Below are 23,554 nucleotides of genomic sequence, written 5' to 3'. Positions count from 1 at the left end.
AGACATATCAGAAGTAATAGCTCCAAATTTACAATAAAATTGGTAAAAACAATGTCCAAAAGAAATGGTCTATGTCCTTTAAATGTCAGTTTCTCCTCCACTCCAGTCTCAGTCGCTGTGCATTCACCTGATCTTTATCAGTTCACTTAATGTTGAGATTTCCTATGGTCTTTTCTCTTCTCTTTCCGGCTCATGAAGGTTCCTTATGCCAGGCCCTGTTCAAATCCCATTGTTAGTCTCAAGTGAGAGGAGACTTTGACCTGTGAGGCACCCAAGACAGCTCTCTTCTGTGGATTTACATGACAAGATGAGGTTGAGTGAAGCAAACTATCTCTAGCCAAAAGTTTAATGAACAACATTAAAGGAATGTAGGGTTCTGATAAAGGCAGAAATGAGATGTCTCTCTGGTTCAGAACCCAGCTGACATGACAGATAATACAGCTGCCTATTCCCTTCTCGCCCCACCCTGTCCTAGTCTCGCAAACAACACTGCTGCCCATCCTACTCTAGTCCTTTTTCATATATTTTTTTAACGAATATATTACTTGTGAAAGGTGCCTGACTCAGCCACCACTTGCCAGCTGCTCCTCACCAAACAAAAGACTACTGTTCTTGGCCTCCCTGGATGAGACTGCCAACAAAGGAGCCAAACAGTGGCCAAAGTTGCAGGTTATATGGGCATTTGTCCCATAAATGCACTACACTGAGACCCACCATCTAGTTTTATACATCACAGAACAGGGACAGAAGGTAGAAACTTTCAGTCCGTGCTGACTGTCTGGATTCCAACTAGTGCCTTGCTTGTGAGAGGCTATATGTCCCATTCCTGTTTAGAGCTTCCACATGAGCTCATTTAGAGTAGCAGTCCTGGTCTGGAGGAGAGAGGCTGCTCCGTGCCTGTAAGAAGCAGCTTGCATAACACAGAAACAGACTTGAACAGGGATGGCCCTAAGTTTTTGAGGGCCCTTTGCAAAGCTGCATATCCTGGGCCCCATTCAGCAATCTACACTAATCCTCCTGCATCAGCGGCTTCCCACCTCTTTGTGACCTCCCACCCATTAGGCTGTGGTGAGCCCTCTCATTCACTTACCATGCTTTGTGGGCTTTGATGATTGCTCTACATCAATAGTCCCCAACCTTTTTCATCTGGCAGGCGCCAGATGACAAGCCATGGAGGACCGTGGCAGCAGACGAGCATCCGCCAGCCAGTACGTGGGTGCACTTAAACACTCCGGCGGGCACCGTGGTGCCCACAGGCACTGTGTTGGGGACCTCTGCTCTACATAGAACAAGAGCAAAAGAACAGTTCTCTCTATTTATTGCAGGGGAAGGGAGACAGGAGATTCAACCACTAGCACAGTTTGATAGCTCTGAAGTCAGATGGGATTATGGATGGAAAGTCAAGGATGATGCTCTGACTAGGAGGTCAGGTACACAGGTGTGTTTGTGATTTGGTTCATCTAAAAGAACAGGTCCCTATGCCACCACATAGACAACATAGGCATCATTGGTGCTGAAATATAATCAGGGGCTAGCATAATATCCTTATATCATGACACCGCCTCAGAATGTTATAACGCTGGGTCATGACATGTCAGTGATGTAAAGGCATTTGCACCCTTGTGCTGATGTTATGTTGTGCCACTGAGGGCAAGGTAATAGAGGCAGCCAACCTCCTTCTAATTCTTTGAACTGTCCAGTTAAAGCATGAGGTCTCAGCCTCCAGATTATGTTCCCTTTGGGCAGATCACAAGCATATGTCAAGGCCTTGGCCCTTCCCAAATTGCTAATTAGATTAGACTAACTAATCCTGACTAGATCCCAGCTAGATTGAAAAGATTCCTGGTATAACAACGGCTGAGAACCACTGTTGTAGGGTATTTGAATTTTGGCAGAGCTAGCCCATTTGGGGGCTGTAAGCAGGAATATTTTTGCCCCTTCCCAAACACAACACATGCTAAAAAAAGGGAAGAGGCCCGCGCTCCCTCCCCCCCACCACTTGAGCTGCTTTGGGCCCTAAGCAATTGCTTAATCTGTTTATGCCTAGTGCAGACACCGTTTAACTAATCTGGAGATAAATCCCACATGTATCTAGGTTATAATTTCAGAGTTGGTGTCAGTTCACAAATCTGACTGTGCCTCTCATGCCCACAAGCCATTTATCCCTTCTCACTGAATCCTTAGGCCTTTGCTTGTATGTATATTTTAGTGTGACGATAATGAGAAATTAGCCTGTGTTTTGGAGTGCAGGATTCGTGCAGAGCTCTGAAAATGTAAAATACTTTAGTGGTGCCACATGCTCTTTCACTGAGTGAAATGAAATGTCTGTTAGGTGGCAGCAGAGGATATGTAATGATGAGACTAGGCTGCAAAACTATAAGCAGCTTGTGCCACTGTGGCCTGGTCTACACTACATGTTTATATCGAATATAGCAGCATTAAACCGAATTAACCCTGCACCCGTCCACACAACGAAACCCTTTATATCGATATAAAAGGCTCTTAATACCGGTATCTGTAATCCTTCCTGATGAGGGGAGTAGCGCTGAAATCGGTATTGCCATGTTGGATTAGGGTTAGTGTGGCTGCAATTTGAAGGTATTGGCCTCCGGGCGCTATCCCACAGTGCACCATTGTGACCGCTCTGGACAACAATCTGAACTTGGATGCACTGGCCAGGTAGACAGGAAAAGCCCCGCTAACTTTTGAATTTCATTTCCAGTTTGCTCAGCGTGGAGTGCTGATCAGCACAGGTAACCACTCAGTGCTCATCAGCGGAGGTAAACATGCAGTCTGAGAATTGAAAAAGATCTCCATCATGGACCGTACTAGAGATACTGGAGCTGATCGCTATATGAGGAGAGGATTCCATGCTAACAGAACTCCGTTCCAAAAGATGAAATGAAAAAACATTTGAAAAAATCTCCAAGGCCATGATGGAGAGAGGCCACACCAGGGACTCAGTGCAGTGCTGTGTGAAAGTTAAGGAGCTCAGACAAGCCTACCAGAAAACCAAAGAAGCAAACAGAAGGTCCGGGGCAGGGCCGCAGACATGCCGCTTCTATGCAAAGCTGCATGCAATTCTAAGGGGGTCTGCCACCACTACCCGACCCCTGACTGTGGATTCCAAGGCGGGGGTAATCTTAGCCATTCCTGAGGATTCTGCGGACGAGGAAGATGAAGAGGAGAAGGAAGAGGAGGACAAACTTGCAGAAAGCACACAGCACTCTGTTCTCCCCAACAGCCTTTTTCTGAGTCTGACAGAAATACCCTCCCAGCCTTCCCAAGGCAGTATCCCAGATAATGAAGCCATGGAAGGGACCTCTGGTGAGTGTACCTTTGTAAATATAAAACATTGTTTAAAAGCAAGAGTTTTTTAATGATTAATTTGCCCTGAGGACTTGGGATGCATTTGCGGCCAGTACAGCTACTGGAAAAGTCTGTTAACATGTCTGGGGATGGAGCGGAAATCCTCCAGGGACATCTCCATGAAGCTCTCCTGGAGGTACTCCAAAAGCATTTGCAGAAGGTTTCTGGGCAGGGCAGCCTTATTCCGTCCTCCATGGTAGGACACTTGACCACACCATGCATGTAACAAGTAATCTGGTATCATTGCATGACAAAGCCTGGCAGCGTATGGTCCCGATGTTTGCTGGCATTCAAGCAACATCTGTTCTTTATCTTGCTGTGTTATCATCAGGAGAGTGATATCGTTCATGGTAACCTGGTTGAAATACGGGAATTTAATTAAGGGGACAGAGGTGGCCTTTCCTGCTGGACTGTTTGCCTGTGGCTGAAAAAAAATCCTTCCCTGCAGTTAGCCAAGCGGCAGAGGGTACGGGGGGGTGATTGGCACTGAGCTTTTTCGTGTTTGGCTAGCAGGGATCTTCCCTGATACCAGCCATGCGGTGTGGGGATGGGTAATGCTATCATCCCAGAGAACTGGATGGTGGGGGGGTTGGTTTCTGCTGCTGCACATTAACAGGAAAGAAGCAGCACTCAACGGGCTTTGCTTGGTATTTGGGAAAGGAGGACACTGGATATATGAAGGCTGCAGAAGCCGAAAGACAGTGGCTTACCCATGGCTGCATGCAAGCCGAATTCTGTTGCCCGGACCTGCATCTGTGATCTCTAACACCAAAGCTGCAGGCACTCAATATTAAGATGCAAAATGCAACCTTATAGTGAAATCACATGTGCTATGTAAGGTGAATAGTGTTGTTCACCATGAAAGAATATAACCATTTTTCTGTAAAATGTATCTTTTTAAATACTTCTCTCCCTTTTTTCCCTCCCTCCTGCAGCTGCAAATTTTTCAAGCCTCCCTCCTCTGTCCCAAAGGCTATCTCAGATAAGGTGGCAAAAAAAAAGGACGCAAGACGAAATGTTCTTGGAAATCATGGAAGTGACTCGCAATGAAAGAGCTCATCTGAATGAGTGGAAGGACGTGGTATCAAAGTACAGGAAAGATGCCAGTGACTGTGAGGACAGGAGGGACAAATGTGAGGAGAGGAGGGACGAACCTTGTAGTGAAATCACATGTGCTATGATGTAAGCAGAGTCAGGATGAGAGCTACCCTGACATCTGGTGGTGAATTGTAGAGAGTGTGGAAAGAATTTTAAGAATTTCAAAGAGTGTGGAAAGATTTGCATTGGCATCCACCCCCCACTTAGCATAAGCCCACAGCAGACTGGGATGGTTATTTTAACAGCTCTGGGGTCCCCATTTTCTTTGTTATTGGGGCAGGAGGAAAAAAGTTTGCCACCCCTGATGTGTGTGAAATGGGAGCGCTTGGACCGCTTTGTGCCAGAGATGACTCAACCTCAGTTGGTGGTACTTGCTAAACATGGGGACATGGGTCAAAACCCATGAATTGAGAGAGGTTGGGATTGGTGTGTGTACCTGGTGGTATGGGCCCATCCCCTTTTGAGGGCCTGGAGCACCAATTGCACATCCTCTCTCCATTGTTAAAGAGTAGAGCTAATTTTGATTCCATTAGGAGTCCATCTAGAGACTGCTGAGCGAATTCATGTTGGCCAATAGTGCACCAGCACCAGGGCTCCCCTATTAAGAGCTGAAATCACTGAAAGAGCTGAGCTGAGATCATTGAGTGCTGTGTTAACTGTGGGGGAGCCTGAGACCTATTGCAAAATGGCCAGCAGAGGGACAGTTTGCAGGTGTGTCAGACAGCCCATGGAACAGTGAGCGGAGTGAAGTGGTTTGCACGGACAGCTGGAGGAGCCGCACAGCTGGTGTGTGAGTGGGTCGTGGTGAAGGCTGCAGCAGAACTCCATGGAGAGGCAAAGCAGTTGGCCCTGGCCCACGTAAGGTGCCCCTTAACATCTGTGTGGACCCCCACATGTCACCCAGGTGGGGGGGTAAACTCTGCAGAAAACTCTTGAATTCTGGGTGGCACTGACAGAGACTTTGGGTTGTTGGATTTTGGGTAACTGGACTTAAGACTCTAAGGGGAAAAAGGACGTTGCCAATGATTGGGTGGGTTTGTTTTAGGTTTGTGTTATAATCCTGTTGTGGTGTTTTCTCAATGGGATGCCGCATTGTTTCCTTCCTTTATTAAAAGGATTTTTGCTTACACTCAGACTCCGTGCTTGCAAAGGGAAAGTATTGGCTCCTAGAGGCGCCCAGGAGGGTGTGGTATGTAAGTGTCCAGGTCACTGGGTGGGGGCTCGAGCCGTGTATGGCATGTATTATTAAAACGAACCCCTGGATACTGAACCCGGCTCTTGTTGCTGCCAACTCAGAGGGGCAGAAGGGTTACATTAAGATGCAAAATGCAACCTTGTAGTGAAATCAATGTGCTATGTAAGTGAATAGTGTTGTTCACCGTGAAAGGTATAACCATTTTTCTGTAAAATGTATCTTTTTAATACTTCTCTCCCTTTTTCCTCCCTTCTGAGCTGCAAATTTTCAAGCCTCCCTCCTCTGTCCCAAAGGCTATCTCAGATAAGGCGAGCGAAAAAAAAAGACGCAAGACGAAATGGTCTTGAATCATGGAAGTACTCGCAATGAAAGAGCTCATCTGAATGAGTGGAAGGACGTGGTATCAAAGTACAGGAAAGATGCAGGGACATTGAGGACAGGAGGGACAAATGTGAGGAGAGGAGGATGAATGTGAGGAGAGGGGAGATGCTTGAGATGAGAGGTGGCGGCAGGAAGATCAAGCGTGGCAGATACATGCTTGGGGCTGCTGGTGTGATCAAACTGACATGCTTCCAAGCGTCTGGTGAGCTTCAGGAACAGGCAGCAGGATCACAGAGTGCTGCTGCAGCCCTGTATAACCACCCTCCCCCCTCACCATGTTCATAGCTCCTCACCAGACAGTAAGAACCACATAGGGGGAGGCTCCGTGCACCGCCATTCCACTCCAGTGGACAGCCCAACCAAAAGGCTGTCATATTTTTAAAAAAATTTTAGTGGCCTTTTCCTTCCCTCTATCCTCCTCCCAAACCCATTCCGGACTACCTTGTCAGTTCTCTCCTCTTTTTATAATGAATTACTAAAGAATACATGATTTAAATTATAGTGACTTTATTTCCTTAGAAAGCAGTTGTAATCGAAGGAGGAGGGTGGGTTGTCTTACAGGGAATGAGTCAATCAAGGGGCAGGTTTTCATCAAGGAGAAACAAACACAACAGTCACACTATACCCTGGCCATGATTAAACTGGTTTTCAAAGTTTCTCTGATGCACAACCGTTCCTGGTGTGCTCTTCTAATCACCCTGCTGTCTGGCTGCAACGTAATCAGCGGCCAGGTGATTTGCCTAGCATCCCACCCGCCAAAGGTCTCCCCCTTACCTCACAGAGATTGGGAGCACAACAGCAAGCACCAAAACAAAGGGGACATTGGTTGGCTGAAGTCTGAGCAAGACAGTAATGTGCGCCAGCGCACCTTTAAACACAAATGCACATTTACCACCAGTCTGCACTTGTTCAGCCTGTAGGTTTGAACAGCTCCTGACTACTGTCCAGGCTGCTTGTTTTAGCTTCATGAGCCACAGCATCAAGGGTAGCTGGGTCACCCAGGTAACTACAGGATTTCAACATCCCCAACTGTTATTTTCTTGGTCTGGAAGTAATTCCCTTGCAGCAGCCGTTTAAACAGATAGGTCCTGAAGACACGAGAGTCATGAACCTTCCCAGCATCCCACGTGGATGTTGGTGAAACGGTCCCTTGTGAGTCCACCAGTGCTTCAAAAAAACGCACCATGGATAAAGTACCCCTTGCGTTGTATGTACTGGGTGCTCCGTGCTCCAGCCCCAACATAGGGATATGGGTTCCATTTATCGCCTCACTGCAGTATGGGGGGGAATCCCATTGCAGCAAAGCCAGGTCCACTATGACCCTGCACATTTCCCAGAGTCACTACACTTTCGTGGCAGCAGCTTAGTGTATTGCTTTGGCTACTTGCATCACAGCTTGCCCTCACCAGTAAATTTGCCCACTCCAATGATTCCTGACTACTGGGAGCTGTCTGGCATGGCAAAGCTTCCAGAGGGCGTTCGCCACTCGCTTCCTCAACTGTGAGGCTCCTCTCATCTTGGGTATTCTAGCACTTCAGGGCAGGGGAAAAAGCAGTCAACAAAGTTCATGAAAATGCCTTTACGCATGCGAAAGTTTTGCAGCCACGGGAATCATCCCCACACCTGCAACACCATGCGGTCCTACAGTCTGTGGCCTGTTTCCCAGGTGCAAATCAGCATTCAATGGCTAGAACCTGCCCCATTACCAGCATGATCTCCAAAGCACAGGGGCCTGCAGTTTGAGAGAATTCTGTGTCCACGTCCTCATCACTCTCGTCGCCGCGCTGCCATAGCCGCCTCTGCCTTGCCTGGTTTTGCAGGTACTGGTTCAACATACACTGAACAAGAATGTGCAAGGTGTTTACAACGTCTATGACTGCTGTCTTGAGCTGAGCAAGCTCCATGCTTGCCGTGGTATGGCATCTGCACAGTTCACCCAGGAAAAAAGGCATGAAATGGTTGTCTGCCATTGCTTTCTCGGAGGGAGGGGTGAGGCTGTACCTAGAACCACCCATGACAATGTTTTTTTGCCCCATTGGGTACTGGGATCTCAACCCAGAATTTCAACTTGTGGAGGAGACTGTAGGAACTATGGGATAGCTATGGCATAGCTACCCACAGTGCAATGCTCCGGAAATTGACGATAGCCTCGGTACATGGACGCACACCACCGAATTAATGTGCTTAGTGTGGCCACGTGCACTCGACTTTATACAATCTGTTTCCAAATACCGGTTTCGCTAAAATCGGAATAATCCCGTAGTGTAGACATACCCTGTGAGTCTCCTCTGAGCAGACTTTACCCTCCACATTCAGCAAATGCATGTCTGCCCTAAACAAAGCCCATCCCAAACCATACAAGCTCCACAAGGCTCACACTGCCTCTATGAGCTCGCTAGGATGCCCATATCAGCAGTACGTCATTATTTCAGTTTGTTACAGATATATCCCACAACACATGTTGTCCCAGACTGGGGTGGGGTTCCACTTGTAGAGGGAACAATTGGCCTGTGTCTTTGAAGGAGCTCCAGTCCCTCAGGTCAAATATATACCTACACTGTGCAGACTGAAAGGCCTAGAACCTTTTGACCCACATGGTAGGGTACAAGGTAGTTATCTGGGGCTAGCACTTCCTGTAGCCCTTCTCTCCACTGCAGAGCCAAGAGAGACAGGCATTTCATTCAGACCCACATCTCTTTCTCTTTACAGCTGGAGTGAGACTCTCATAGAAGGAAAAACATTTCTTGGCCCAAAAGAAGATGTTCCTTCAGGGGAGAGTTGGGATTCCCATTTGAGTCAGTGGGAACTAAATCTATTTCTACATGAACATGGGGAGTGGGTTTACCTCTTATCCCAGTATGAAGAAGGTCTCTCCAGGGGAAGGAAGAATTCACTTGATGGTGGAGTAGGATCCACCTCTCACTTACACAGTCTTATGCAGGTATCACTTCATTGATTTCAATGTAATTACTCCTGATTAACACTGGGATAAGGGAGAGGAGAATCAGGCCAATGATGTTGTTTCCTGTTCAGTACCCATCTTAGCTACAGAGAAAGAGGGCTTTATCTTCCAGACCTCTCTTTCACTCCACTTGAATCTCACCACCTCTCACTCCCACTGGATGCTGGACACATGAACAGAGAGAAGCAAAACACAAACCTGCTTTACATAACCAGCATTTATTATAGCCAACAGCTGGGGATGATTTCACCAGCCAACATGCGAATTTTGCTGCTGAGCAGACACCTGCTCCTCTACAGAACCTGATATCTCCCTTACAGAACAGAACATATGATGGTACAGGTGAAATTTCAGAAAGTTGCTAATGCGTAAAACTCATAAAAAGATGCCTGCATGAATTTGCAAAGAGGGAAGATACATATTGGGGATAGACAAACCAATTTGGATAAACCTGGCACTGACCCAACTTCAACCCAACCCAACCCTGAACTGACCCCCTTTTTTCTTTTTGACGATTCATAAAAGTTCAATTAACTTTTTTTTTTATTTTTACATCTGCCTCTGCATTTTTTGTTTGTTTGTTTGAGTCAGGACCAGAAACATAAGTGCCAAACTAATTACGGGGAACAGCTTTTTGTTCGGGTATTTTCAGCCTGACTAGAAACAGGGTGCATCAGAAGCACCAGAGATTTCCACCCCAATTTTGCAGGTCCAAGAAGCTCAGTGAAGTATATGAAATCAAGGTGCTTAGTTGAATGGACCCACCAAACCTTTAGGGGCTCATGCATTGTTACTAACATACACTTGGGCTGATCACCCCACCCCGGAACCTGGTGGTTGCAAACTGCTGAACCTTCCCCAACAGGAAGCAGCAGGACCCCCCGATTCCAGTGGGTGCATGAGGATCACTGCTCTCCATAGCACACACACATACACACACAGTTGCATTTCTCTTATTAGTCACCCCTCACCTTGTACTTTTTTGGGAAGGGAGGGAGCACAAAAGTTCTTGCTGCCGCCCTTCATCATATTTTGAGTTTCTTCAGAAGAATCTCCTCTTCCTACACTTGCTCTGGAATTTCCATGGCAAGCAGATAAGATGGATTCTCCTCACCTTCCTTTCTCTGAAGAAGCTCAAAATACCATGGGAGGCCATGGGGGGAATGCCTCTGGTAGAAGGATCACAACTGGTGTTCAGCAGTCTTAGACTGAACAATGGATACATGGGGTAAATTTTGCCATTGTGCTCTCATCAGTGCTGAGCAGAATTGAAGTGGGCCCATTCTAAGTCTCCCTTTTACTTCCTTTCCTTCCTCCCACTACCCCAGTCTTTATGGAGGTCAGACTGGACCCTAGCCAAGTGAGGGAAGGGACAGCCTCTTCCTCAGAATCTCCCAAAGTAACGCTGATATGCAGCATAAAACCCCACGTGTTCTGACAGGTAGTCACAGGGGGCGTAGTTTTCACACTGTTCCTTCCTCAGCTCCATTGGGGACTTGTACATTTCATAGTACCTGCAGTAGACAAAGAGAAAGATGCCACTCATGACTCATCAGACTCCTATGCCACCTTCTGAACTCAGGGAGAGTGATTACTCAACATTCCCTAGAGATGGACTCCCTTACAGTGAATATAATATTTTCCTACAATGGGTTAGAACCTAGCCCCTTTGATAAATGTCTAAGGGTGGCAGAGAGCTCTATCAGTTAGGGATTGAAGCCAGTTCCCCATCTCGCCCACAAGGCTCTAACAGCTAAAGATAGAACCCAGGCTCCCTGGTTATTATTCCAGGGGAGTGGGTCAGGTCTATCAGCTGGGACTTTACCCAGGAACGTTAGTTATCCTTTCAGAAGCTTTACTGACTGGGGATTAAACCCAGGCCTTTAACTACTGTCCAAGGATGCTCATCTAGAAATGTCTTATCCCTCAGGGCCCCTGTGAGATGTAGCTTGGTGACCTCTCCCAGGAGGTATGTGAAGCGTGTTCTTGTGTCAATCTGTCAGCTGAAGTTCTCCGAGTCCCTGTCTCCAGGAGTGTTATAAAAAAAGATCTGCTTGCTGTAGTATCTGGGCCTAGTCAGAATGAAGAGCCTGTCTGATCTGACCTCATCCCTGCAGCAGAGCTGAGCTCTGTGCAGGAACTGAAGGCAAAGATGAAACCTCCTTAGTGCACCCTGTGCAGCAGGTTGCTTCAGTCCCTGATACAGACTAGAGAAGCCTCTAATTTGCACCCCACTCTCCCTGACCCCTAAGGGCAGTCCAAGTAGCCAGAAGTATCAGCAGCCTAGGAATGCTGGCCAAGTACCCCGCCTTCCTGAGTACTCCCAGCAATGCATCTGGCATGTCCCTGTGCTGGGGTCTCTTACAGGAGGTGATGCAAAACTGACTATGGTCACTCTGTGTCTGTCAGACACTCCTCAGGGGATATTTACAGCCCTTTGAGGAACAATAGGCCACTTGTCTCCAGTAAGTATGTCCGGCATCCTCTTTTTTCTGTTTGTGTTGTGAGGATGTTATCCCAGACATGAATCAAATTCCTTGCCACATCCCACTGCCTTCCTATCCCCCTCTGAAATAATCAATACAGAGTTCAGTCCTTAGCCCAACTGGTGAGGCAGGGAAGATTTTACCTTTCATAATAGGGGTAGGACCTCTTCTGCCTCCTCACAAAGGCATTGGCCATTTCTCTTTTTACCTTAACACCTGCCATGGGAGAATAGAAGAGTAGGTTAGAGCTTTGGGGCTGCCCTCCTATAGTCCAAAAACTAGTGTCCTCTGGAGATGGAACATCTGCTATCCCTTAGCACAGTCCTTCCTCACCTTACTTCCCAGAGCACATCTACTCAGCCCAGCCTTCACAGTTCCACCTCCCTATCTTCCACAGCTTCAGGGACCTATCTCCCCCTCCACTCAAACCTGCTTGGTCATGAACTCCAGGAGCATGATTCTCTTGTCACTTACCCTGAGGTAAATCTGGAGTAAAGCTATTGCAGTTCGTGGGATCACAGCAGTAGGTGAAGAGACTCAAACCCCAAATCTGCAGGGACATGGTTCCTTCTCTCTCCAGTCCTGATCACCTTAGAGTCTTGTCTTCTTTTACACAGTCTGACACAACCTAATATGGACTGTCACACTGGCCAGTGCACAGTGATGTCTTGGTACCAAGGTCCACAGCGCACCCCACGGTGACTGAAGGCAATGGAGGTTGTGTTACTGACTGTTGCCTGCTGAGACACTGCAGCCAGAATACCTTTAAGGGACTGTAAGAAGGCTGTGCTTAAGAATATCGGTGCTCATGTGTGCAGAGTGCTAGGAAAGATTTTAGAGGGGTAGCCGTGTTAGTCCGTATCAGCAAAAACAATAAGGAGTCCTTGTGGCACCTTAGAGACTAACCAATTTATTTGGGCATAAACTTTCGTGGGCTATAAGCCACTTCATCAGATGCATGGAGTGGAAAAAAGTAAGCAGTATAAATAGACAGAACATGAAAAGATGGGAGTTGCCTTACCAAGTGGGGAGTCTGTGCTAATGAAGCCAATTCAATTAGGTGGATGTGGCCCATTCTCAATAGCTGACAAGAAGGTGTGAGTATCAATAGAGGGAAAATTACTTTTTGTAGTGATCCAGCCACTCCCAGCCTTTATTCAGGCCTAATTTGATGGTGTCAAGTTTGCAGATTAATTCCAGTTCTGCAGTTTCTCGTTGAAGTCTGTTTTTTAAGTTCTTTGTTGAAGAATGCCCACTTATAAGTCTGTTATTGAGTGTCCAGGGAGATTGAAGTGCTCTCCTACTGGTTTTTGAATGTTACAATTCTTGATGTCTGATTTGTGTCCATTTATTCTTTTGCGCAGAGACTATCTAGTTTGGTCAATGTCTATGGCAGAGGGGCATTGCTGGCACATGATGGCATATATCACATTGAGAATATAACCAATGGGGAAATACATCGGTAATCTCTGCACAGAGAGCTCCTGGTGCTCATTTGCGGAGAGTCTTGAGAGGACAGAGGACCCTGCACCCCTTGCACCGGCACACTGAGCACTGCATGGAGAGTTTTTGACACCTGTGTTTGGGGAATGCTCTGAGAGGGCTGCCAAGCTCTTCCCGCATAAAGGTTGTACCATTTCCAGCTCATCTCATCTCCCTAACCCAGACTTTCAACTGCCAGCAAAATGTTCTTTCTGATGCCAGATTACTTGGCCAGTGAGAGAGCCCAGCTGTTTATCTCGTGGGGACAGAAGGTGTTATCTCTGGGTACCAACTGGCAAGCTGAGCTCAGGTCATGTCTGAAATACCACCTACAAATAAACCTTCACTGTAAGAAGTGCCAGCAATTACAACCACTCTTGTAAAGAAGTTTCTTTCTCTCTCTCTCTCCCTCCACCCCATGTTTTGATTGATTCTCTGGGAAATTCCAACTTTAATGATCCCCAGCAGCAATTTATTCCTCAACCTATGGGACAAGAGAGGGGACAGAGGGGGCCAAGAGAGCCAGGGGATATTTTTCCTAATGGATTTTTGTGAGCCAATCTGCAAAGCAGAGTGAGAGGCAGGGAAACGTTTCAGACCCTAAACTCAGGTCCCACTCCGAACTGAATAGAATATGCACAGTCTGTACATAGTCCAAACTTACCCTTTTCCTGCTACTTGAAATTGCAGTCGTACAACATAAAGCTCAGCCTAAACCTTCTCCCAGCACTTGGCTGTTCTTAGGTTTTCCCTGAAGGGATCTCTCTGTCCCAAACCCTAGCTCTCTTTGTCACTCCATCTCCCTTATATCCTAGTGGAGCTAATAAGCCTCTCTTGCTCCAGCAAGTCAGCAGAACTACCAACTGAGCAGCTCAGTGCAGGTTTCTAATTCCTGCAGTGATAAGCCAATAGAGGAGCCCGGCCGTTCTGTGACACCCATGATGGGTATCCGTCCATTCTGCTACTACCTCAGCTAGCTCACACCCTAATTCCCATGTAGCTCCCAGAGCAACGTGATTGTTGGCTCGGTCTGCCTTATGTCCTGGTTTCTCTGACTATTGAAAACCTCAGCCTGCTCATGTCACTGCTGCCTGCGTCCTACTGTTTGCAGGGTTCCACCTGTTCCACCAGGTCATGTGAAAATTGGACCTTTAGTTGTCATGGGTGCTCTGCTGAGACGAGAGGACTCATGATGGCACCTGCTGTAGATCTCAGTGTTGGTCAAGGAAGGAGAAAGAAATGAGAGGATTCTCTAAACATCTCATTCATTCCCTAATACTGGTAAAGGGAAAGATGGAGGCAGATGCAGGGCTTGAGGCAGGTGCAGAGATGGGGGAAAGTCATAGCAAGATACTCACCTTCAACATCGTGTGATTCCAAGGTGTCCTTTGAATCTGGAAAACAAAGAATAGGAGTCAGGGGGTACCACACAGGAACCAAGCATGTGATTCCAGTCCTTGGCCCCCGCTGGATGACTGTATCTCCCTCCCTTACTGGGCAACATCATTTCCCTTCCCACATTGGGAATTTTTATCTCTCTGCCCGCACTAGGGCCTTGTCTGCACTAGAAGTTTGGGGCAAAAATTTCCCACTATTGCTAATACTGGTTCAGTTTTATCAACGTCACCAGAGTTTATAGGGTATCGCTACATTAGAGCTGGAAGGTGTAAATTCCAGCTCACAAAGATATACTTGAACTAACTGTAATTAAGCTAATGCATTAAAAACCAAAGTATGGCTGGAGCTGTGTGAGCAGCTGGAGGGGCTATACATCCAAGTATGATCCTGTCCCAGACCATAGGTACGTACTCAGGGTGGCTAGCCACTCCTGCCAATCAGTATTAGCACAGGTATGTCCACCGGTGCTGGAATCATATCTCCAGCTCTAGTGTAGACGTACACGTAGTGTCATTTCAGCTTGCTTGGAGCAAGATGGCATAGTGATAAAAATGCCAAGATGGGAAGGGAAATGGGGTTGCCCAATAAGGGAAGGAGATACAGCTATCAAAAGAGATGCAGTGGTGGTAGACATAATGGGAAACTTTGCCCCAAATGCCTAGTATAGACACAGCCTGGATGGCACCATCTCTCCTCCTTCTCCACTTGGAAGTGTGTTTCTTTGTTCTCTCTGAGGAGTTGAGGGCCTTTGACAGAATGTGAAGAAGAGGCAGGTATTAAGATACTTAGGGATAGTCTTGCCCTCTGGAGCATCGTAGACCAGAACTGAGGTACAGGGAAGAATGTAATGCCTGTCATCATGTCACCCCACCAGCTTTCCAGTCATCTAAAGAGGAACATAAGAACAGCCATGCTGGGTCAGACCAAAGGGTCATCTAGCCCAGTATAGTAATTCCTCACTTAAAGTCCTCCCGGTTAATGTTGTTTCCTTGTTATGTTGCTGATCAATTAGGGAACATGCTTATTTAAAGTTGTGCGATGCTCCCTTCTAACGTCAATTGGAAGCCTCCTGCTTTGTCCACTGCTTGCAGGAAGAGCAGCCCATTGCTGCTAGCTGGTGGGGGCTTGGAACCAAGGTGTACCGGCAGCCCCCCTATCAGCTCCCCGCTCCCCTAAGTTCCCTGTGCTGCAGCTGCCCAGCAGGCTATCAATTATCAGGCAGTTCAGGTGTCCCTCCCCCACTGCCATGTGCTGCTCCTGCCCTCTGCTTTGGAGCTGCTCCCGGGAGCCTCCTGCTTGCTGTGCATGGAGGGGGTGGGAAGAGGGAGGCTAATGTCAGCGTGTTGCCCTCCCCCATGCTCCTGCCCCCTACTCACCCCTTCTCCATAAAGAGCAGGATGGGGACACAGACAGAGAGAGACAAAGAGAACTTGGGGCAGCAGCTGCTGTCTCAACACCCTGATCCACTCAAAAAGACAATGCACTTAAGAATGAGTCAGCTTACTTAAAGGACCAATGTGCATCTCTCTCTCTCTCCCACGCACAAGGTGTGTGTCTGTCTCTGTCTGCTATGCTGTCTCTCCTCTCTCTCCATTTGTGCCACCTTGTTGAATGTGAGAGGCTACTTTTACAATAATGTGTTAACCACGGAGGGCTCAGCCAAGTGCTAGTTCATCATTTAGCAGCAAGACATTCCCTGGGAAACACCCCACCTTCTTCCACCCTCTGACTGCACCACCTCAACCAAGCTTCACAATCATCATTGCTGTGAACAGTATTATATTGTTTTTTTTAATGTACACTGTGTGTAGATAGATAGATAGATAGATATAGTTTTTTGTCTAGTGAAAAATTTTTCCCTGAAACCTAACCACCTCCCCATTTACATTTATTCTTATGGGGAAATTGGATTCACTTAACATTGTTTCACTTAAAGTCACATTTTTCAGGAACATAATTACAATGTTAAGTGAGGAGTTACTGTATTCTGTCTTCCGACAGTGGCCAATGCCAGGTGCCCCAGAGGGAATGAACAGAACAGGCAATCATCAAGTGATCCATCCCTTGTCGTCCATTCCCAGCTTCTGGCAAACAGAGGCTAGGGACATAAGAACATAAGAACCCACTGTATGTACCGATGTCATTCTTAATTCTAACCTTCGATGGTCCTTGCAATCACCCAAAAGGAATTCCCTCTGATTTTACTGGGGGCTTATGGGACCCATACTCTGCTCACTGCTCCAAACCATCCAGGCTCTTCTTTAGTTCTTCACCTATAACTCTTTCACCCATGGCAAATCCCACCTGCTATTGTCTTAGAAGTGTATTTAAGGGGACAAAGAAGATTTAGGAAAATGAATGTGTTGATTAATTGCTAGATTGTAAACTCTTTGAGGGGAGAGTTGTGGTTTTTTGTTGTTTATTCCAAAGCACTGTGTGCATTTACATCAGCAAGACACATTTGATATCTGATCAGACCCTGCAGACTATTTGTGGAGAAAGGAGCTATTCAGCATGAGTCTGGGTATCTCAGTTTGACTCTAAGTCACTTAGGTTCAGCTTGTGACCCTGAGGCTCATGTTAAATACACCTTACTTAAGTAGTACCATTGACTTCAATGGATCTGATTTGCAGAGTAACATCTTACTCAGCTTGAGCAAGGGCATCAGAATCTGGCCTTTACCTAGCAGCTTCTGAGAACTAAATGGCAGTTTTGCTGTATCGCACTCACACAGTGAAGAGAAAGGGGAAACTGGTAGATGTCTCATTCACTGTGTTCCAAGTAAACTCTACCCCCAAGCAGTCCCCAGTTCCTGTTCTCAGCTATGGAAACAACCTGTCACCAGTGGCAGAAGGGGGAAGCTAGCATGGCTGATTTTCTTCTGCCCCATCCCCTTATAATAATAAATAGAGATATACCTATCTCATAGAACTGGAAGGGACCCCAAAGGGTCATTGAGTCCAGCCCCCTGCCTTTACTAGCAGGACCAAGTACTGATTTTCCCCCAGATCCCTAAGTGGCCCCCTCAAGGGCTGAGTTCACAGCCCTTGGTTTAGCAGGACAATGCTCAAACCACTGAGCTATCCCTCTCCCCTTCCCTCTGCCCCTAGAGGAGATGAGCAGTCTTCACATCCACCTAGTGAACCACCACCCCAATCTTTAGTCAGAGATCCCCAGACAGCCTCTTCACTGTCATCCTGCCCCAGTACTTCGCATTCACCTGTCCCCTAGTGCTGCTGCTCATTTGAAGTTCATGTCCTCTAAAGCACTGTCTGCCACACTGCATTGAATCCCCCAGCTCTTAGCCATAGAGAACCCAACAGAGCAGCAACCCTCATCAGAGTCTTAGTATTAATGTGATTAATAATAGTTCCAGTGTTTTTCATTTGAGGATCACCAGGTGATCTACAAACACTAACTCAGAGGTTGGCAACCTTTCAGAAGTGGTGCGTTGAGTCTTCATTTATTCACTGTAATTTAAGGTATCACAAGCCAGTAATACATTTTAACATTTTTAGGAGGTCTCTTTCTATAAGTCTATAATATATAACTAAACCATTGTTGTATGTAAAGTAAATAAGGTTTTTAAAACGTTTAAGAAGCTTCATTTAAAATTAAATTAAAATGCAGATCCCCCCGGTCCGGTGGCCAGGACCCAGGCAGTATGAGTGCCACCGAAAATCAGCTGGCATGCCATAGGTTGCCTACACCTGCACTAACTAGTTAATTCTCCCAATGACCTTGTGACTTAGGAAAACACTATAATCCCCATACTACAGCTGGAAAAATGGAGGCACAGAGAGGTAAATGATTTGCCTAACCCTAAGGTAACACAGCAGAGAATAGACACTAGGACATATGACCCCCAGCCTCCTGTACTAGACACTACCAGCAGGTGAGGCGGCAGATGAAGGATTGTAGTAAGGGAGGTAAAAGTAGTGACCAAGTTGCTACCCCCTTCACCTCCTCCTCTGAGGAGAAGATTGCAGATGAGAGGGAATGGGGAGTCTTTAACTTAATGCTTTTCAACCTTAGAAAGATTCAGGAGTTCGACTGTGAGCTTTGGCAAAGGTACTGGCCAGTTCCTGTTTTATCCAAACTGTGCCACCTATGGCAGGAGACAATGTCTCCTTACGAAATGTCAGAGGGCAACATGCTGTCTGCTGTAGAATGAAGCCTTCTGGAAATCTCTAGGCTTGTGGAGCCCAGTGCTGGCACTTCCATTAGGCGACCCTAGGAGGTCGCGTAGGGCACCAGGATTTGGGGGGCGGCATTTTGTGCGCTCCCCACGGGGTGCACGGGAGCTTCCGGGTCCGCTCCCGTTGCGCCACTGAAGAAGGACCTTCTGCCAATGTGCCGCGGAAATCAGCTGCAGGCAATTGAGCAGCTCAATGACTGCCGCTGTCGCCTGCGGCATTTCGGCGGAAGGTCCTTCTTCGGCAGCGCGATCGGAGAAGAACCGGAAGCTCCCGCGGGCCCTGTGGGGAGCGCACAAAATGCCACCCCCCGAATTCTGCCTAGGGTGCCAGAAACCCTGGCGCCGCTCCTGGTGCAGCCTATCTGAATTTTTCACTGCACATGGAAACTGATAAAGGATTAGACCAAGACTAATAAACAGACTGGAATACAATAGCTGTTTTAGGGCAGATTGACCAAGAATGAAGGAAAGAAGCTCTCTGAGGGGAAAACAATCAAAGATTAAAAACTGTATTGTAAAATATTAACATTTCTCACCAATCTGATGCCCATGAGAGTGTATTTAATTTACAGGGTCATCTTTAACACTGAAGAATTTAACACTGACAAGAACTGGCATAGTACAGGCAAGTACAGGGCAAGTTTCTACCCTTCCTGTCTCAGCATCCCTGTCCATTCTGCCAAAGCAGAGAGAGGTTGAACACCTGCTATTTCAGATCTATGTCTCCCACCCCTTTCCAGCTGTGCAGCTCACTCCTCTATGGCTATTTCTTATTTAAGAGGGTTCTGGAGCTTGCCTCCCAGCTGCAGTTTATATCCTATGACCATATTTTTTTAACAGTATCATTGCCTTTTTTTCATTGTGCCTTCAAAAACTCTCCCAGTCCAACATATTTTAATGGAATTAAAAGGTGTAGCTCTATTTTTCTCCTCAGATGTCTCTGGGTACTGTACAACTTTTCAGTGTTGGCAGATATAACATACCCTTCCCCATGGTCCATGTAGTTTAGACAATTCCTCTCAATTCTGACCTGCAGCGCAGTCCATTTGCCCAAAACTGGGGATTCAGCTTTACTAATTCACCTAAATCCTAAACTGGATTTCTGAGATTGCCAGTCATGCCCAGGTGTGCAATAGTTTGTGTCCTAGTGGAGGCAAATGTCTATTAGGGATTAGGCTGGAGACCCCCAAACCCATTCTTATTTGTGACCTATATAATAATATAACACCTTGCCAGTGCAATAGCCTATTGTATACTGCCTAGCCCCAAAGCAGGTCTTCTCCTGAGCAAGCAGTGTTCTCAAGTTTTAAGTGTTCAATAGTATACTCAGTGAACACTCCAAGTGAGATAAATACTGTGTCCCCTTACCTCTTTCACAATAGCAGAAGGCTGCCAGGGTCAGGAGTAGCAGCACCAGAAGTTTCCTCATCTCCTCCTTTTTGTCTAATGCAATTCCGCAGCCTCAGAGTTTCTCTAGGAGGGTTCTGGAGCTTGCCTCCCAGCTGCAGTTTATATTCTGTGACCATCTGGAGAGATCAGGACTCTGGCCAGAGTCTCTCAAACTTTGACATTCCTGTGTCCCAGCGCCAACACAAAGCTTCACATCTGGGCCAACAGCTATCCGGCCCTGGCAGCCTTGTGCACATCCATCTCAATCCAAAGGTTCATGGCACTTCCAGATAACTTTATGGAGCTCTGAATGCTACTTTTAAAGGAAAGAAAAAAAAAGCTTAATTGCAAACATCCCATAGTTTAGTGTTGAGCGAGAAAGCGATTCCAGCTGCATGGAAGAGAGGCAATGGGAGAGAACCATCGTGTCATGATGCGGTGCAGCTGATGAAGGGGGTTTCATATGACCCATTTTTGCTAATGAAACAATCTTACACCTCTGACAATCTGAGTTTAATCAAATCCTGCCTCGGCTCAAACAAGATGATCTCAGTCTAGTCTCTGGCATGTTGAGGTCCCCACAGAGGCAGTTTTCTTTCTGTGAGAGAAGTGGAAAATGGTAAAACTGGATATGGCAAGCTCAGCACATTGACTTGTGTGGAAGGAACTCACCACACCATTCTTCACCTATTCCTCTACCTGCTCTGGAACTCCTTCCAGACCAAATCATACGGAATGATATCCACTGTGCAGTGCTGGGGCAGGGGGAGCTAAGCAGAGAAGACAGAAAGGGGAAGTGAAGGTTAGTAATCTGAGCTGTTCCAATCTCAAAACTAAGCAGCACCATGCCCAGTTGTTTCAGGATATGGTCTTGGTGACACATTAGGGGATTGCTTTCATCCAAATCAAGACAGATTTGAACTAATGCCCCAGAATGAAGCTAGGGGCACATTGCTGCAGGAGGTGACATCATTCAGATAAGGTATAAAACCAAAGCTACATTTCTGGGGTCAGACAGTGCAGCTAGGCCTATATATACCACTTGAATGTCCCACAGTGCTTTTTGAAAGAGAATTAGCTCCAGTATCCTTGCCAAATTGCAATTTGGGCAGTTACATTCTGTCTGCCTAAATTCCCCTGTAGCGTCAAGTAGATAAGACATTTGATAGTTCCTATCCTAAGATGTTGTTTGTACACTATTAAATGCCTGCCAAAGAGACCGCTGCATGGCAAGGGGAAGAGGAAGTGATCCCTCCAGAGCCCAGTTTTCAAAAATGGGCACTTCACTTTGTGTTTGGTGACTTTAGACGCCCCAAAGCATGTGTACACATAGGAAACGGGGAGGATGTGGCAGCAACAGGGGACAGAAGGAACAGTGAGTTGAAGATTAAGAAGAAGGAACAAAGGGCAACTACATAGGTTTGGGCTGAAACCCAGTAGGATGAAAAGAAGAGGAGATGCACAGTATTGAAGGATGAAAGGGAAATGCACAAAAGATGAGGTAATATCTTTTATTAGACCAACAGAATCCAATATCCTGGGTTATCTAATATCCTGGGACCGACACAGCTACAACAATACTGCATATGACAGATGACCCTGTAAGACAAGGCGGTGAGGTAACTGGACCAACTTCCAGTAAAATATATTATCTCACCCACCTAGTCTCTCCAACGTCCTGGGACTGACATGGCTACAACAACACTTCAAATGACCCTGTAAGAGTCAGAAGAGTATCTGAGATGGAGTTCTGCCCCTCTAGGGAGTCTAGGTGAAACCAAAATGCTTTCAAGAGGGGTCTGGAGCTCTGGGTAGAATTTCAGTTGGGTGGTCAGCTGAGCTTGGGCTGAGGTAGAGAAAGGTACTGAATGTAAGGGAGGGAAGGAAGAAGAAGAAAGAAAGAAAGATGAAGAGAAACAGAAGAAAGACTGACAGGTGAAGGACAGAAGAAGAAGTGATTTCACTGGAGTAGAGGAAGGCAGAAGACAGGAAATACAGTGCACAGATTTAGTTTAAGGATAGTAGTTAAATAAAACACAGAGGAGGAGAGAAGATGGAGGTCTGCCTATAGGATAAACCCCGTGATTTATTCGGGTTAAATTAAAATTAAAGTTAAGTAAGGGGAATTCTAGGGAGTACAGTAATACAAATAAATAATAATAATAACCACTATTTCCTGGAAACACAGCAGCAGCCACCCATCAGCAATGGAAACTGCCATCTGGTTTCATCAGGCAGCACTGGATATGTTCAGTATGATACAAGAGTTTGCTTTGGGAGGTTTTTAACATTCATTTCCCCTGAACTTTTGGATTTTGAACCCTCTTGTGATAGAGAACTGCACTGTATATTGACAGACAGAAGGTGTGTTCAGGACCAGAGGCAAAAACGAACAAGCCATTTTGAATTCCCCTGGACATAAGCTGCATGGCGACATCAAATTCCAGGGCTCCCTGCAGCAAATCTAGAGGTAAGAGGATATTAACTAGTTCCTAGAAACTGACTCTGTTAGTGCTGTTAGTTGTAAATAATGGTTGTTAAGCTTTATGGAGATGGAGTCTTGTCTGATCCTGGCCTCTCTTAGTTAATTTTTCCCTGTGAGTGAATGGTGAGATAGGCATACATCTCTATCATTCCCCCAGCTCTTGTTGCACTATCCAAGGGTCCATTATATATCTGTGTGTGTATGTGTGCTATACAGCTAGCTCTCTGTGTATGGGTTTGAGAAAGTACAGTGCATATGTGTGCACAACATTTATTAAACCTTAACTCTGCCAAATCAGATGTGATTTTCACTAGATCAATCAAAGACACATCTGCAACCTAAAGGCCATGTTTCTGCCAAATGTTAAGATTCCATCAGCTCTGGAGCTGTTCAAAGAAAGGGCATAACATTTTTCTTAGCAGAATAACTGCAGTTTTCACCCTTTTATACTTGAAAATGGCTCACTGGATTTGGAAAGACTGTTAGAAAAAATGCGTCCCTTGACTGAGACCAAACATATCAAATTTCAGCTGAAAATAAAAAAGCATTGAAAAAACAACAGAAAAATGCCCTTTAAAATGGAAACCCTTAGGCAGCCTTAAGTATAGACCTTGCTGTGATTCCTATCTGTAATATCTATGTGTGTAAGTGTTTAATAATAGATTTACTTGGAGAGCATTATTCAGCCACTAGATTCCTCTGGGCTCTGTACAGATTTTCAGAAAGCATATGCTTCCCAGTAAATAAAAGAGACATAGTTGAAACTCAAGCTGCTTATTTGTGTCTATAGTTTATATTTATTTAGTTTAATAAGTGCTTCCAGCTTAAGATGGAATGTGATCCCATGTATCATGGCAATGTGTATGTATGGAATACATGAAGATGTGGGGTGCTATAAAGGATTTAAAACATGAGTGTTAGATGGCTGCATTGTTCATAATTGGTGCAGCCATGAGTAAATTATGCAGGTGATCTCAAATGAGCACTGCTAAAACCTTTATATCATACCACATTATGCTTTATTCTCTACATGCCATGTATTGTACATGGGGAAAAAGATTTTACAAACATATCAGAACCCTTTTTTTATTGCATTGTGACTGTTTCTTA

The 23,554-nt window shown here is 46.1% G+C and overlaps 2 protein-coding genes across 3 annotated transcripts in view; one reads left to right on the top strand and one right to left on the bottom strand.

The window, feature by feature from the left end:
* Positions 1-4,599, top strand: part of LOC116834992 (histone H2A type 2-C) — a 299,566-nt gene extending 294,967 nt beyond the window's left edge. The window contains exons 1-2 of one of the 2 annotated variants that reach the window (XM_075067577.1): positions 2,769-3,327; positions 4,305-4,599. In XM_075067577.1, the coding sequence (XP_074923678.1) occupies positions 2,934-3,327; positions 4,305-4,555 (645 nt within the window). In that variant the 5' untranslated portion in view covers positions 2,769-2,933 and the 3' untranslated portion in view covers positions 4,556-4,599. Of the gene's footprint in view, positions 1-2,768; positions 3,328-4,304 lie in introns of those variants that run through there. The other variant, XM_075067586.1, reaches the window with a different exon arrangement.
* Positions 4,600-9,204: 4,605 nt separating this feature from the next.
* LOC116827268 (osteocalcin-like) lies at positions 9,205-20,368 on the bottom strand. Its single transcript, XM_032784655.2, has 4 exons — positions 19,939-20,368; positions 14,332-14,367; positions 11,635-11,707; positions 9,205-10,519 (listed from the first exon to the last, which is right to left on the bottom strand). The coding sequence occupies exons 1-4, from the start codon at positions 19,997-19,999 to the stop codon at positions 10,390-10,392; spliced, it is 300 nt and encodes a 99-aa protein (XP_032640546.1). The 5' UTR covers positions 20,000-20,368; the 3' UTR covers positions 9,205-10,389.
* Positions 20,369-23,554: the final 3,186 nt, after the last annotated feature.

The sequence above is a fragment of the Chelonoidis abingdonii genome, chromosome 1 (genome assembly GCF_003597395.2).
Source record: "Chelonoidis abingdonii isolate Lonesome George chromosome 1, CheloAbing_2.0, whole genome shotgun sequence".
Lineage (NCBI taxonomy): Eukaryota > Metazoa > Chordata > Testudines > Testudinidae > Chelonoidis > Chelonoidis abingdonii.
This window is presented reverse-complemented; position numbering and strand designations above follow the sequence as displayed.

What these genes read in the sequence shown, in the direction of transcription:
- LOC116827268 (XM_032784655.2), bottom strand. Translation starts at nt 19,999, where the DNA reads ATGAGGAAACTTCTGGTGCTGCTACTCCTGACCCTGGCAGCCTTCTGC. An exon ending in GGAATCACACGATGTTGAAG is followed by an intron (nt 11,708 to 14,331) that starts GTGAGTATCTTG and finishes CTCCCATGGCAG; the next exon opens with GTGTTAAGGTAAAAAGAGAA. An exon ending in TCCTACCCCTATTATGAAAG is followed by an intron (nt 10,520 to 11,634) that starts GTAAAATCTTCC and finishes TGTCTACTGCAG; the next exon opens with GTACTATGAAATGTACAAGT.